This window comes from Trichechus manatus, unplaced genomic scaffold, assembly GCF_000243295.1.
Source record: "Trichechus manatus latirostris isolate Lorelei unplaced genomic scaffold, TriManLat1.0 scaffold00006, whole genome shotgun sequence".
NCBI lineage: Eukaryota > Metazoa > Chordata > Mammalia > Sirenia > Trichechidae > Trichechus > Trichechus manatus.
Window position 1 is genome coordinate 12,639,847 of NW_004443942.1, and position 14,043 is coordinate 12,653,889.

Genomic DNA, 14,043 nt, shown 5'->3' on the forward strand with positions numbered 1-14,043 from the left:
CACCTTGCTTTGCACTGACGCAAACCTGGCCTTTCCCAAAGAGATATAGAAAGCGCCTCTCTTGCCGGAGCCAAATCCAGTCTTGTCAATAGCTGGGTTCACTCCCTCCAGATTCAATCAGTTGCCTATGTCAGACGTGGTGAGTGTTTGCTTTTGTTCCTTTAAGAGAAGAGGGGGCCGAGGGGGTGGAAAGGGCAGATTCGTTTTGGATGTTTCTTTTTGAAACGTTTTGTGTATTTTTGGGAGGCGGAGGAGGGGAGGACAATTCTGGAGGCGGTAGATATTTGTGCTTGAGAGCTTCACCTAAGCTCAGAAAGAGGTTCCTGAGGCTGTAAAAAGAACTGAGAGGTTGGTGGTGGCTCCCAACAGGCTTGATTTCGGGCACTGTTCTCGGTGCTGAAAAGCCAGATGCCGATACAGAGACGGGTCGCTCTGGGTCCTAGAGGCTACTGAGACAGAAATGCTGGCTGGAGCCAAGGTACTTAGATTTGGTGAAAATTAAGGAGTTCTGATCTGTACATTTGTGAAAAGCGGGAAGGAGGTAGACGAGAGGCCAGCAACTGAAATGAAAGTACTATGATTATTCTTACTGTATGATAATAATTATTATTATTGGTGAGGAGGTTTAGGAAGCTCTGAAAGATAACACGAGGAGAGAGAGAGAAGGAAGGAAAAACCACCTCTGGCAGTTCTTTTCATTTGAAACTGACTTGGGAGAAAGTAAATGAAAATTAGTTGTGAGTTTTTGTCCCCAAGCAAGTGTATGGGTGAGAAGGATATTAGACTCCTGCGAATAGTTATGCCTGAAAAAAGCTTTCCACATTCGTTCACCCTTCTGGGAATCTGAAAGTGAGAGTAGGTTCTGTAAGATAACAAACCTGGTTACTGCCTTGTGTTTTAAGTCTGGTTATTATCCCTGTTATTGTTGTGTTTTTCTTTTTTTCTTTTGTAATTTTGATGGTGATCTTTATCTACGCCTTTGCTACCTGGCGGCCGGGGTGGGTTTTGGAGCGCTCGGATTCGCACCACCGATTTGGCCTCCAGCACGCGCAGGTGCCAGGGCATCAGCTTTGTGGTCGCAGCTTGTCTATCGCTTATAAAAGAAAAAAAAAAAAAAAAAAAGGCAATGTGCATTGTTGAATGACAAAGGAAATGGGGCGGAAAATTAAAGAATCTTTCCACAATGGTGATGGGGACGCAGGCATCCTACAGCCGTGATGTGAAATCCAAACAGGGCCGGGAACGCATGGCTGTAGGGCTATTTCTGTCCTCTGCTTTTCCCCCAGCCCAAAACATTTCTGTCTCCTTTTTAGTTCGCCCTCTATCAGGGAGGAGAATATTGCTTCTTTAGGTCACTTAGGTATTCAGAGACAGGCAAACTGATAAATATTGCTTGCAGTATTTTATTGTCAAAAGAAAAAAGAAAAGATTCCAACTTGCACCCCCAGATGTGTCTGGACCTGAGTTGTGAACATCATCTGCAGATATAGATACAGGTATTTTTTAAAGGTGCCTTGACTTTATTTTTTGCACGAACTTGACGTTGTGTTTGCAGGATTGCGGTGCTCCCAAGGAAATGAGTAAACAACCAACCAACAGCTTGGAAGCGGCGGCGGCGGCACCGGGTCACCCGCAGGGCCTGTGCGCACCCAGGACGAGCCCGGAGCAGGAGCTACCCGCGGCTGCCGCGCCACCGCCCCGTGTGCCCAGGTCCGCTTCCACTGGCGCCCAAACTTTCCAGTCTCCAGACGCACGAGCCTGCGAGGCAGAGCGGCTGGGAATGGGCGCTTGCAAACTTAGCCCACGGGCGCCGGCGGCCTCTGCGGCTCTGCCAGACTTGAGCGAGGCGCACGGCGCGCAGGCCGCCCCGCCGACTGGGGGCGCCGGGCCCGGCAACGCGCTGCACTGTAAGATCACCGCCCTTCGCGGCCCGGAGAGGGATGTGAACGTGAGTGTTGGCAAGGGTACCCTGGAGCGGAACAATACCCCGGCCGTGGGCTGGGTGAACATGAGCCGGAGTACCGTGGTGCTGGGCACGGATGGAATCACGTCCGTGCTCCCAGGCAGCGTGGCCAGCACTGCCGCCCAGGTAAGCTGGGTGCTCTGGGCCCGCGCCGCCTCCTGCTGTCTAGCCGCGTGCGAGGCGAGCTGCGCCGCGGCGGGTGCACGTGTGCTGATGGGGAGATGGGCTGGCAGTGCCAGGCAGATGGCGGGAGGAAGCTTGGGGCTTTGGAAGCTCGCACTGCGCTGAGGTCGCCAGTTCAGGGCTGCACCGGGTACGCGGAGGCTGCGGTGATTCTGCCAGAGGGGTCGGAACCTCACGAGCTGCCCGCTAAGTGCCCCTTGGGAGACTCGGTGACAATAGGAATCTGAAGGCAGACACGTTAAGCAGTGGAGGCAGATAGATCCTCTATGCAGGCATGACTCCTCTTCCTGCCAATGACTGGGTCTTTAATTAATTAATTAAAAATACAAAGAAAAGCCCGGGGTGGTGGGGAACAATAGTTTACAGTCCCCTAGCCCTTTGCACTGAGAATAACATCATAGAAGAATTCATTCAATGAAAGATCGGTTCACTGAGAGGCTACTGAAGTCTAAGCTTCAGAACCCTGTTATTTGCATTGACCCTCCAAAAGCCTTGTACCCAATTTGTCATCATAATTTTGTATTATTTTTTCTTGAAGAGGACCTACCTCAACCGTATAAGCTTCAGGTCCCACACACCTGGATCCATGCCTGCATTTGACCGCTCAGCCAGAGGCATGAATAGCCCACAGAGCTAATGCCCATCCTGGGTTAGGGATAAGGCACCCTCCCCAGTACCAGCAACTCTAGGTATTCCTGGTGGCCCCCTCCCCTACACAGGCCTTTGTCTTCTATTTTCCTCCAGTCTTCCCCTCTTCTCTGATCTCATTTTTCCTCCGTCTTTGTTTCACCCACTCCAGCTCTACCCTTTTCCCTTGCCTGCCTTCTGCTACTTCCCACACACTTGGCATGTGTCCAGCAGTCAGGGCCTGGGCCAGGACATCCCCCTGTGTAGGATGCAGGGCATATCCAGCCCTTCTGTCCTGAATCTCTCGAGTGTTTGCCCACACACACACCACACTCCATCACAGGCCCCCATAGCAGGAGTTCAGCCGTTAGAATAATTAGAAATAAGCACAAACATAGGCTCTTCTGCTTGCCCTTGCTTTTGGGGTCCATATCTGGAGCATTAGTCTGTGTGTATTAACTGCCTCTGAGAGCATGTACCGAAACAGTGTGTCCCCAGGTGGAGGCAGAAAATTTGTTTTCAGTGCCTTACTTAACCTCTGCACTGCGGCAAAAGGAACTGGAACTCCCGCCCTTCTTAGCCCTGGAAGGATTGGAAGGTGGTGGTGAAGGGGACTAGAGGATCACAGGGGGAGAGAGGTGTCGGGAGGGTGTTAAAGATAAGAAGCTTCCTCTGGCCCTTGGGCTCCTAAAGATGCAGACCAAGCCCTGCCCTTGCCTATTTTCAGCCCTGAGCATCTTTCAGATTCTTGTCTTCCTAACACCCACCCTTTTCCCTCCCCAAGCCTGCCACCCCTCCTAGCAGCTGCTGCTTTATCCTTCACAGCCCGCAGAACGGTGTGGGACATCCCAGGGTACTGACGTAGGAGGTGGAGTGTGACTAAGGAGGTGGAAGCTGTGCACTGGTGTGTATCCCAGGAAGCTTTGTGTAGTGTCCAGGTGTCCTGCATACTTTCAGAGTTCATTTGAGGTGACCTCACCCCCAGATCTTTCTGCTTTGTAGTGAGGCATTCCAGAACCAGATACTGCCCCCCAAAAGTATATTAGAGTGAGCTGGGAGAAGTGAGACCCAAAGATTCATAGACTGCCAGAGCTGGAAGGTGTCTCAAGGAGACAGTTATTCTAAACCTCTCATTTTACAGATGGGGACACAGAGGCTCAGAGAGAGCAAGTGTCTTGTCTGTGGTTACCCAGCTGGTTAGTAGTAAAGTTTAGACTAGAATCCAAGGTTTTAGATGCCCTAGCTCTTACCACACCTCATTCTCTATCCCCCCTCCCGTCTTGTTTTACCCTTAAGTCTCCCTCCTGCCCATCTCCCTTGTCCCAGTGCTGAAGGGTGCTCCCTTAAATTAGCCTACCAGGCAGCTTCCACCTGCAAGGCATTGACAGAGAAAATGAGGCAAGGGCTCTGGCTGGTTTCAGACATTGCAGCTCTCTTTCTGGTCTTGGCACTGACTCCAGAGGAAGAAAGAGCTGAGGAAGAGGTGCAGGGAGGGTTTTATTGGGGGGAGGGGTTGACTAGCGACTTGCTTGCTCAAGACTCTAGGCATGATATTGGGGGCCTGCTTGCCAAACGAATTCTTGGTGAGGGATTAGGGATGGGGGGGGGAGGGCTGCTTGCAATCAACCTACCAGTTCAAGGTTTTGGGAGAGCTGCTTGCTGGTGTACCCTGACTGCAGGATTGGGAAAGAGGGACTCGGGGTTGTTTAAGATGGATCTTCAGATCAGAACAGGGGTTCTGCTTGCTGTAAGACCCTCAGTGCAGGATTGAGAGGTGGGGCCCTGCTTGTAGATGCATCCTCTGTTCAGAATTTGGATCCTGCTTGCCGATGCATCCTTGGTTGAAAAGTGGGGGCCTGCTTGTGGGAAGGACCCTCATCGGGGGGAGGGGCGGAATGCGGCCTGCTTGCAACAGCCCCGGGGCTGTTATCCAACAATGTGCTTTTCCGCCCCCAGGAGGACGAGCAAGGGGATGAGAATAAGGCCCGAGGGAACTGGTCCAGCAAGCTGGACTTCATCCTGTCCATGGTGGGGTACGCAGTGGGGCTGGGCAATGTCTGGAGGTTTCCCTACCTGGCCTTCCAGAACGGGGGAGGTATGGCTTTTCCGCTCTTTCCGCCTGCGGCGAGGTGGGGCGGGAACTCTCGGGTTGGGGGGAACTTGGAACCCAAGGGGGGGGTCCGGGAGGGGCGGCTCCAGGCAGCCTCCTCACACACCAGCCCGGATTCCCTGTTGCCAGGGCATAAGTACGAAGCCGGAGGGCAGGAGCAATTGACTCTAGATTCCGAAGGCTTCTACCTGGAGATGGGGTGCAGGAAAGGGGTGGGAGCAGGTGGTTCCCCATTGGCCCATCTTGGGGGGCTAGATCCGGAGGCGAGTGGGCATTGACTCAGGGAAGTTCAAACTCCTAGCGGTCAAGTATTTCAGGGAGCAGCTGCCCTCCGCGCACTTAAACGACCTTAGAGCCAGTAGCTGTGCAGTCCTGGAGCTCCGAATTAAGGACTTTTTAAGATGATAAGCTGGAAACCCAATACTTTGAGACTGGGTGCTCGGGTCAAGCGGAGCGCAGAATGCAGGCGAGCGGGGAGGTGCGATGAGGGGAGCAGCTGGGATGGTGCTCTCGCAGGTCTCAGGCTGGGATGGAAACCTCTCAGGAGCACCCAGAGACATACCTTCTTGGGTACAAGCAGGACATATTTTAACTTCAGCAAAATCGTTTAGCAAAAACGGTTTTCGTTTCATTCGTCCTAACGGGATGGAAGAACCTGCTTTTGAAGGAAAACCGTTTCCGGAGATGGGGAAGACGCCAGTTAGGTACTCTCCAGCCGCCTGGCTATTAGGATCCTGGCTGCTGGAGTTTCCCATTGAATCTTTTCTGTACCCACGAGGAAGGACCCAACACATTCAAGGCCCCCTTTGCTCGCTTTTTCCTTGGGCAGCTCGCCCCACATTAGCTAAAGACAACAAAGCCGCCCTCTAGGAGTTTGCACCTAGAGATCCCTCCACAGCTTCTCAACCGAACCAAAGGGACCCGAAACGCGCCCCCTCACCGTGTCGTGTCTGACAGCTTACGTTGTCCTCATTGTTTGTCTCGTGTGTCCGCTCCAGGAGGAGTTTGGTGCACAGGAATGAACAAGTAGGTGTCGCACCGGCGAACCTCTCCCGCATCATAGGACTATTAAAACGGAAAAATTTGTGACTGCCCCGCCCTCAATTCCAAATTAAAATACGTTGACAAGTACTTCTGAGGACCATAGAGCACAGCGTTTGCAATTAGGGGTGCCCTGGAAACAGAGGGACCTGTGCTGGCCACGCGACTCTAGGCGCCCCAGCTGGAGGCTTCCGCGTGGTTTCCGCAGGGAGTCCCCAGAAAATGGGTGCGGGAAGTGGGCCGCAGGAGCTATGATGTGGCTTTTAGTGACTGCAGGGAGAGCGGCTCTTCACCCTTGATTCTCGGGGTGAGTGTGGGTCCCCGGGCTGGCGGGATGAAAAGGAGTACTAGCCAAGGGTATTTGGCCCGAGAAAGTGCTCCTGCTTTGCTCGCCAGGGATCTACAAAGTGCGGAGCCACGCACTAGGCGAAGCGGTTCCGCTTCCCGGGGCCCGGGCGCAGCCAGGCGAGGGGAGGAGAGAGGCAGTCCTTTTCCGCACTGCGGCTCTGGGGCCTACAGCCCGCAGCCCGCAGCCCGCAGCCCGCAGCCCGCAGCCCGCAGCCCGCAGCCCGCAGCGCGGCGTGGAGAGCTCGCCTCCTCCTTCCCGGGAGCAAGAGAGAATTGTTGGACAATCCACTTCTCTTCTCAAAAACCCCGCCCGGAGAGGAAAAAGCAGGATTCCCGTTTTTATTCTCCTGGAGAGGAAAAAGCGGAATTCCCGTTTTTACTCCCTTCCCTCTTGGAGAACCCCTGGGCGGCAAAGGTCCCTTCGCTGGGACAGGAAGTTGAGAGAAGGGTGAGCAGAAAAGGCGGGCTAGCGAAAGACCAGCACAGTGCTTTGGGCTCTGGCTATTTTTGTCCTGGAATTGACTCTGACCTATTAACAGCCCTTGCTGGTCAAAACCTTTTCAAAAATCATCACTATTCCCCTGCCTCCTCCCAAACAACTTCCAAGAAGCCTGAAGGGAAAGAACCCTAGAAAATGCTTAGCAAGTCTGTGGAGGCCTATCAGGTACTATTGCCCTAGGCTGAGTATTCCACGGGATAAAGAGATGAAGGATGAACTAACGTTGATTTCAGACTAGACGAGACATCCACATGAGTACTGTTAAGTGATCAGTGCCTGGAGAAAGTATTGTGGGCGGACAGAATGGAGACTTCTTGGAGGAGAAAGCATCTGAGTTGACCTAGAAGGATGGGAGGGACTTCACCTAAGGAGAAGGAAGTCGAATGTGTGATGGAGGTGGTGGTGGGAGAGGGATGAGTACTGGGGGTCTGTCTGGCAGAGGAGGCCTAACCTGGTTGGCCAAAGGTATGCAGGTAACTTGGGTTACTGTGGGGGAGCATTCTGGAGTCCAGCTGAGCAGATTTGAGGTCCTTGGAGGGCTCAGGCTCTGAGGAGATTCCACCAAATCTGACTCCCATAGTGAGTCAAAGGCATTGAGTTGCTGAATCTTGAAAGGGCTTAATTTTGGGAAACCGAAGTACTATAATAAGAAAAACAAACAAACAAACAAAAACACCAACCTACCACCACACAACTCCTAGTACCTGTGGAAAATTGAAATAAGAAGTGTGTTTGCATGGGCACTCCCACACGTTTTGGAGGAGGGCTCTTAAATGTCTGTGGGTACCTGTTGTTGAGCATGAATATCAGAAGCTTCTTCAGAAAAGGAGCTAAATTGTCCCTGTAAGTTCATTGAGAGGGAGCTCAGCCCCCAGCCCAGAGGACTGTGCCCCAAGGTGGGCCAGAGCCCTGCCTTCACCTCCCAGGGCTCTCACTTCTCACTCTCTCTTTCCAAGGTGCTTTCCTCATCCCCTACCTGATGATGCTGGCTCTGGCTGGGCTGCCCATCTTCTTCCTAGAGGTGTCACTGGGCCAATTTGCCAGCCAGGGACCAGTGTCTGTGTGGAAGGCCATCCCAGCACTACAAGGTGAGTCCACTCGGCCTCCCAGCTCCTCAGGCCTTACCCTGCCCTATGTCACCACTCAGCTTTGCCCCAGGGTGGGCGACCTGCTTTTGTGAGCAATAGAACTCACTCATTCCTTCTTTTATTTGATTGACTCCACTTTGCCTCCCCGCTCCCCAGAATGGCACAGGACGACCCACTTGTTCAGTTCCTAGCTGAATGTCTCAATGTCCCCAGTAGACATAGAGTCTACTCCACTATAAGCAGATCCATCTGTAAAAGGGAGTCAAGACCTAGTTCCCCCACCCCCCTTTACCCAACTATAAGAATTTTATAGGCTTTGGGATGGAATGAGCCCCTGGAATTTTTGCTTCCACAGGCTGTGGCATCGCGATGCTGATCATCTCTGTCCTAATAGCCATATACTACAATGTGATTATTTGCTACACACTTTTCTACCTGTTTGCCTCCTTTGTGTCTGTGCTGCCCTGGGGCTCCTGTAACAACCCTTGGAACACACCAGAATGCAAAGATAAAACCAAACTTTTATTAGGTAAGTTTGGGTATACCAGCTTTAGGGGGTGTGTGTGTGTTCTGAACTATTCATTCTTTCATTAAATAATGATTAACTGAACAAATATTATGCATTCTAGGCTCTATGATATGAGCTGGGGGCAAGGAGATTAAAACAAACAACCAAACAAGCTTAGTTCTAACTTTTAGAGCTGATGAACTAGGGGAAAAAAAAAAAACCATTGCTGTCAAGTCGATTTCCCATAGGGCTTCCAAGGAGCACCTGGTGGATTCAGACTGCCAACCTTTTGGTTAGCAGGTCATAGCTCTTAACCACTGTGCCTCCAGGGTTTCCCACGACCTAGAGCAGGGATGTTTGTTAAAAATGTAGGTTCACAGGCCCACCTGTTAGTCTGATATATTAGATCTGGGTGGGGCTGGAAATTTGCATTTTAACAAGACCCTCTAGTATCTTACTACTCAAAGTGTGTTCCTCAGAGCAGCAACAGCATCCATCACCTGGAAGCTGGTTAGAAATGCAGAGGCCCTACCCCAGCCTTCCTGAATGAGAATCTTCATTTTAACAAGATCCCCAGGTGACTTGTATGCATGCTGCAACTGAAAAGCAATGCTCTAGGTCCTAGACCAAGCCCACCTGGGGAGTCAGGGCACATTCCTGGAAGAACATTCCAGATCTGAAATCGATCGGTACTTGAGGACTTGTTTGGAGGGAGAGGGGGGCTATCAGCTTGCTGATTTAGGGACAAAGGAATGAATGTGAAGAGGAATAGGGTAGATACGTCTGAAAGGCTTTCCTGTCTATAAGGCATCTCTGCCACTGTGTGTGTCTCTGGATCAAGTAACTTCTCTCTGGATCTCAGGTTTCCTCATCTGAAAATTGGAAATAATATTATTGTTTACCCAACCTACCTCATGGAGTTGCTGTAAGGAGAAAATGAAATAAGGGATATGATAGCAGTTGGAAGAGTATGAAATTGTCTAAATAGAAGGTATATAAGGAGCCCTGGTGGCGCAGTGGTTAAGCACTCAGCTGCTAACCAAAAGGTCGGCAGTTCAAACCCACCAGCCACTCGCAGGAGAAAGATGTGGCAGTCTGCTTCCGTAAAGATTGCACCCTTGGAAACCCTATGGGGCAGTTCTACTCCATCCTATAGGATTGCTATGAGTTGACTTGACTCGATGACAATGGGTTTTAGAAGATGCTAATACTAGTCATCTTTGAAGGCTCTGGTCATTTTTACGGGAACCTGTAAGCAGGTAGTTTCTGCTTTCTCCACAGATCTGTTATTATCCTTAAGCTGGGTTCGTCCTGAGAGCAGCATCCTGTGATCTTTATATGATGGGCTCTTAATGTTGGCCCCTTAAGCCAGCTCTTTTCCCCTGCAGTCTGCAGACCTAGCATATTATCTGACCCTTTGAGTGTGTTAAGAAGCAAAGGTGAATTCTTCCCTCCCATACCCCCAGAACTTATTCACATATCTAGAGACAGTAACTCATACTGGAGTATTTTTACACACACACACACACACACACACACGTATATATATGCCATACCGAGCCTCCACCTAGAGAGGCTTTAAATAAGACTGAAAGAGAACTAAAACTAGAGACACTTGCCCATTAAATTCCAGTCCAACTCCATGCACTTAGAAGAGCTCAGGAATGGGGAGGAGTGGGGATTGGTCAGGGTTCCCAGGTATATGGTTAATGAGTGGTATGACTAAGTACCCCTTAGTCTCTCTGGGCCTCAGTGTCCTCATCTTAATCTCAGTGGTGATGGTTTCTTAGGTTTCAGTGGTTCTCAACCTTGGCTGCTGCACATGGGAATCACCTGGGGGAACCAACAAATCAAAACATCACTCAGGGCCAATGCCAGACCGATTAAATCAGAATCTTTTGGGCTGGAGCTTAGGTTTCTGTCATTTTTAAAATTCTCCAGGTGCAACCAAGGGAGAACCACCGGGCTGAAGTTTTCCCACATTCCTTAATTAGGCTGCCCTTAACCATTCTTGGAATGGAGTGCCTCATCTTTGCATTCCCTGTTGGGCGTGGTGGTCAGCTCTGCAGAGCTGCTTTCTAGGAGAATTCCACTTGGTAGCTGTTCATAGATTCATAATGCCTTCCTGAAGGGGGTTTCCATATTAGGCAAAGTGCATTTTCCGGAGTGTGGGGCCTGGAATAGAGAAATACCTCAAGATTGTAGGTCATCCTGGAGCCCTCTTGCCCTTTCCAGATTCTGCCTGGGAGGGAGGTCACTTTCCAAGGGAGTGCCTGCTGGAGGGGTGCTGTTGCCTTGACTAAGGCCCCATGGGACACTTCCCTGAGGACTTCCCTCAAGGACTACCTGGGTCATGGCAGTCAGTGGCCCTGCAGCTGTCCTCACCAGGATCGATAGTGCTTCAGAGATGTCATCCTCATCTACTCACAATATCCACTAATATTTGTGCAGCATCTTAACATTTAATAATAACTAGTGTTATGTGCTACATGCCAAGTACCATGTTAAACCCTTTTACATGTGTTACCAATGTTAAGATACATCACAAGCTATATGTGGGTTCTGTTATTACTTCCGTTTTACAGATGAGAAAACAACGCTTAAGGCCATGGAGTTAGCTGTGTGGCAGACCCTGGGATCTGAACCCATGTTTGCCTGTCTCCCAAGGCCATGGTCCTAACCACCAAGCTAAATGCTTCCCCAATTTACAAGACAGATTCATAAACACTATCTCCTTTATTCCTAACAACAGCCCTGTGAGTTCCAAAGGACATGATCACTTCTTTGCAGGTGATGAAGTGGACTCTGAGGCTTAGACAGAAAGAAGTGTCAGGCTGTAAGTACACAGGTAGACCACCACAAGGATTTGGGTCTCATGGCCCCTGATCCTCCACTCTGTCCAGGGTTCTTGAAGAGTCCAGCAAGTTCATCTCCACCAGTCCCAGCAAAGTGCCATCAGTTTGGGTGTTCCCTAACTGGTATTTGTGGTTGAGATTCTATTAGGTAAAAAGGAAGCTGATCTGAACAGAAGTTTGACTTAATAATTCCACTTCCGTGAATCTATCTTAAGGGGTAATCAGAGATGCAGGTAAAAACTATACAAGATTGTTCATTGCAGCTGTATTTTAAAATATTGCAAAATATTATAAACATTTAAATGTGTGACAAAATGCAAATAATTATTGAATAATTCCATGGATCAAATAAATTATGGTGACTCCATAAAATGAAGTATTCTACAGTCACTAAAAATGAATATTCATAAACAGGTGCTCGGTGGCACAATTTCTCTTTATCTTATGGGAAATAAAGAGATAGGGATTTTTAAAAATATTCATAAAAAATCCTCACTATAGTATGTTAAATGTAAAAGGTGGATACAGATTTCTAGTACAATTTGTATATGAATAGAAAACATATAGCAAGGTAATATACAAAATGTTAACAATGGTAGATTTGGGGCCATTTTCTTTTTATTTTCTACATCTTCCATTATGTACGTCACTTTGAGGAGTAAGGTACACCTGACCCAAGCCGTGGTATTTTCAATTGCCTCATATGCATGCGAAAGCTGGACAATGAATAAGGAAGACCAAAGAAGAATTGATGCCTTTGAATTACGGTGTTGACAAAGAATGTTGAATTCTGGCATGGACTGCCAGAAGAAGGAACACATCTATCTCAGAGGAAGTATAGCCAAAATGCTCCTTAGAAGTAAAGATGGCCAGACTTCTTCTCATGTAGTTTGGATGTGTTAACAGGAGGGACCAGTCCCTGGAGAAGGATATCATGCTTGGTAAAGCAGAGTGTCTGTGAGAAAGAGGAAGACCTTCAATGAGATGGACTGACACAGTAGCTGCAACAATGGCCAAGGACCAGGCAGTGTTTCGTTCTGTTGTACGTGGGGTCACTACGAGTCGGTCATGTATTTATTTTATAGTCAGAGAAAAAACAAACCAGTTGCCATCAAGTAGATTCTGACTCATGGTGACCCCATATATGTCAGAGTAAAACTGCCCCATAGGGTTTTCAATGTCTGAGTTTTTGGAAGTAGATCTCCAGGCCTTTCTTCTGAGGCAAATCGAAACTCCAACCTTTCAATTAGCAGCCAAATGCATTAACCATTTGCACCACCCAGGGGTATATGTATATATATATAGTTTTTTGTATGTGCGTATATATATACATACATGCATATATATATGTATATACACACACACATACATACATATATATATATAGACTCCTGGTGGCACAGTGGTTAAGAGCTCAGCTGCTAACCAAAAGATCTGCAGCTGGAATCCACCAGCTACTCCTTGGAAACCCTATGGGGCAGTTCTACTCTGTCCTATAGGGTCTCTATGAGTCAGAATCAACTCAGTGGCAATGGATTTGGTTTTGTTTTTTTGAGTCAATCCTGACTCATAGCAACTCTATAGGACACAGTAGAAATCCCCCGTCAGGTTTCCAAGGCTGTAATCTTTACAGAAGCAGACTGCCACATCTTTCTCCCATGGAGCGGCTGGTGAGTTCAAACTGCTGACCTTTCAGTTAGCAGCAGAGAACTGCGCAAAAAAAAGAAAAAAAGTTGTTGTGTTTACTTGGCCAGGCATGTGGATGGGGTACAAGAGGCAGAGAAGACCTTGTCCCTGGCCTTGTAGATTTTCCACTCTGCTTATGACTCAGGAAACATGAAAGGCAGAATAAAGACATTACCTAGCTAAGCTCCTATTTGACTGGTACAAACCATGCAAACGATGAAGTTCTGAGCAGAGAGAGATAACGGACATTTTTCACCCTGATTATTCCCTGGGACATATGGACAGGCTGGGCAGATCTTACCTTATTCTCAGCCAGTGCTTTAAAATTTGTTTTGCTTGTTTGTTAAAAAATGAGGTATCAATTTCCACTCTTCTTTGCACAGACCCTCCAGTTTTCTTCTATGTTGTCTGTATACGAGTGTGTTCCGTTACAGGGTCCAGGCTGCCCTGTGTGGAAGTATTGGTCCTTTGGGGTCCTGTGGTGACTTAGCAAGGATGATGGTGACCTGACTTGCAGCTACACAGATGGCTTTATAGCCCCCCTGCTCTGCTGGACAGGTTGGAGTCCAAACAACAAATGTCCCCAGGCTCTCTCCCAGATGGACATTCTGAGCAAGGCTTAGTTAGGAAACGGAAAAACTCCTTCCACCAGCGCGGTGTTGTGCAGATGAACTTCCACGTTAACCCTCTCCTTCACAACTCCATAACCACCCATATCATACGAAAGCCAGGCAAAAGAACTGTTACCAGGAGAGAGGATAAATCGCCTGCCAGTGTGACCTTTGGAAACCCTGGTAGTGTAGTGGTTAAGAGCGACGTCTGCTGACAGAAAGGTTGGCAGTTCAAATCCACCAGGCACTCCTCGGAAACTCTCGCTATTGAGTCGAAATCAACTTGATGGCACAGGTTTGGTTTTGGTTTTATTGTGATCTTCAGTGACAGTAGGGAATGTTTGTCCCATGCCCCTCAGCACTGCTAATGGCAAACTACCTGGAAGCTCTACATAAACATGCAGGTGCAGTATACCTGCTCCGGCCCCCAGAAGGAAGCCCAGGCTGCAGTGGGGAGAGGTTGAGTTAGCCACAGATTTCCAAGGTGTAGATTGTGAGAGAGACTATCTTCTTTAGGGTGACCC

The 14,043-nt window shown here is 49.1% G+C and overlaps 1 protein-coding gene across 1 annotated transcript in view; it reads left to right on the plus strand.

Moving 5' to 3' along the window:
• Positions 1–1,183: 1,183 nt before the first annotated feature.
• The window catches only part of SLC6A5 (solute carrier family 6 member 5), a 58,031-nt gene continuing 45,171 nt past the window's right edge, over positions 1,184–14,043 (plus strand). Inside the window, exons 1-5 of the mRNA XM_012556993.2 lie at positions 1,184–1,252; positions 1,556–2,089; positions 4,730–4,868; positions 7,728–7,859; positions 8,215–8,388. Of these exons, the coding sequence (XP_012412447.2) occupies positions 1,184–1,252; positions 1,556–2,089; positions 4,730–4,868; positions 7,728–7,859; positions 8,215–8,388 (1,048 nt within the window). The remainder of the gene's footprint in view (positions 1,253–1,555; positions 2,090–4,729; positions 4,869–7,727; positions 7,860–8,214; positions 8,389–14,043) is intronic.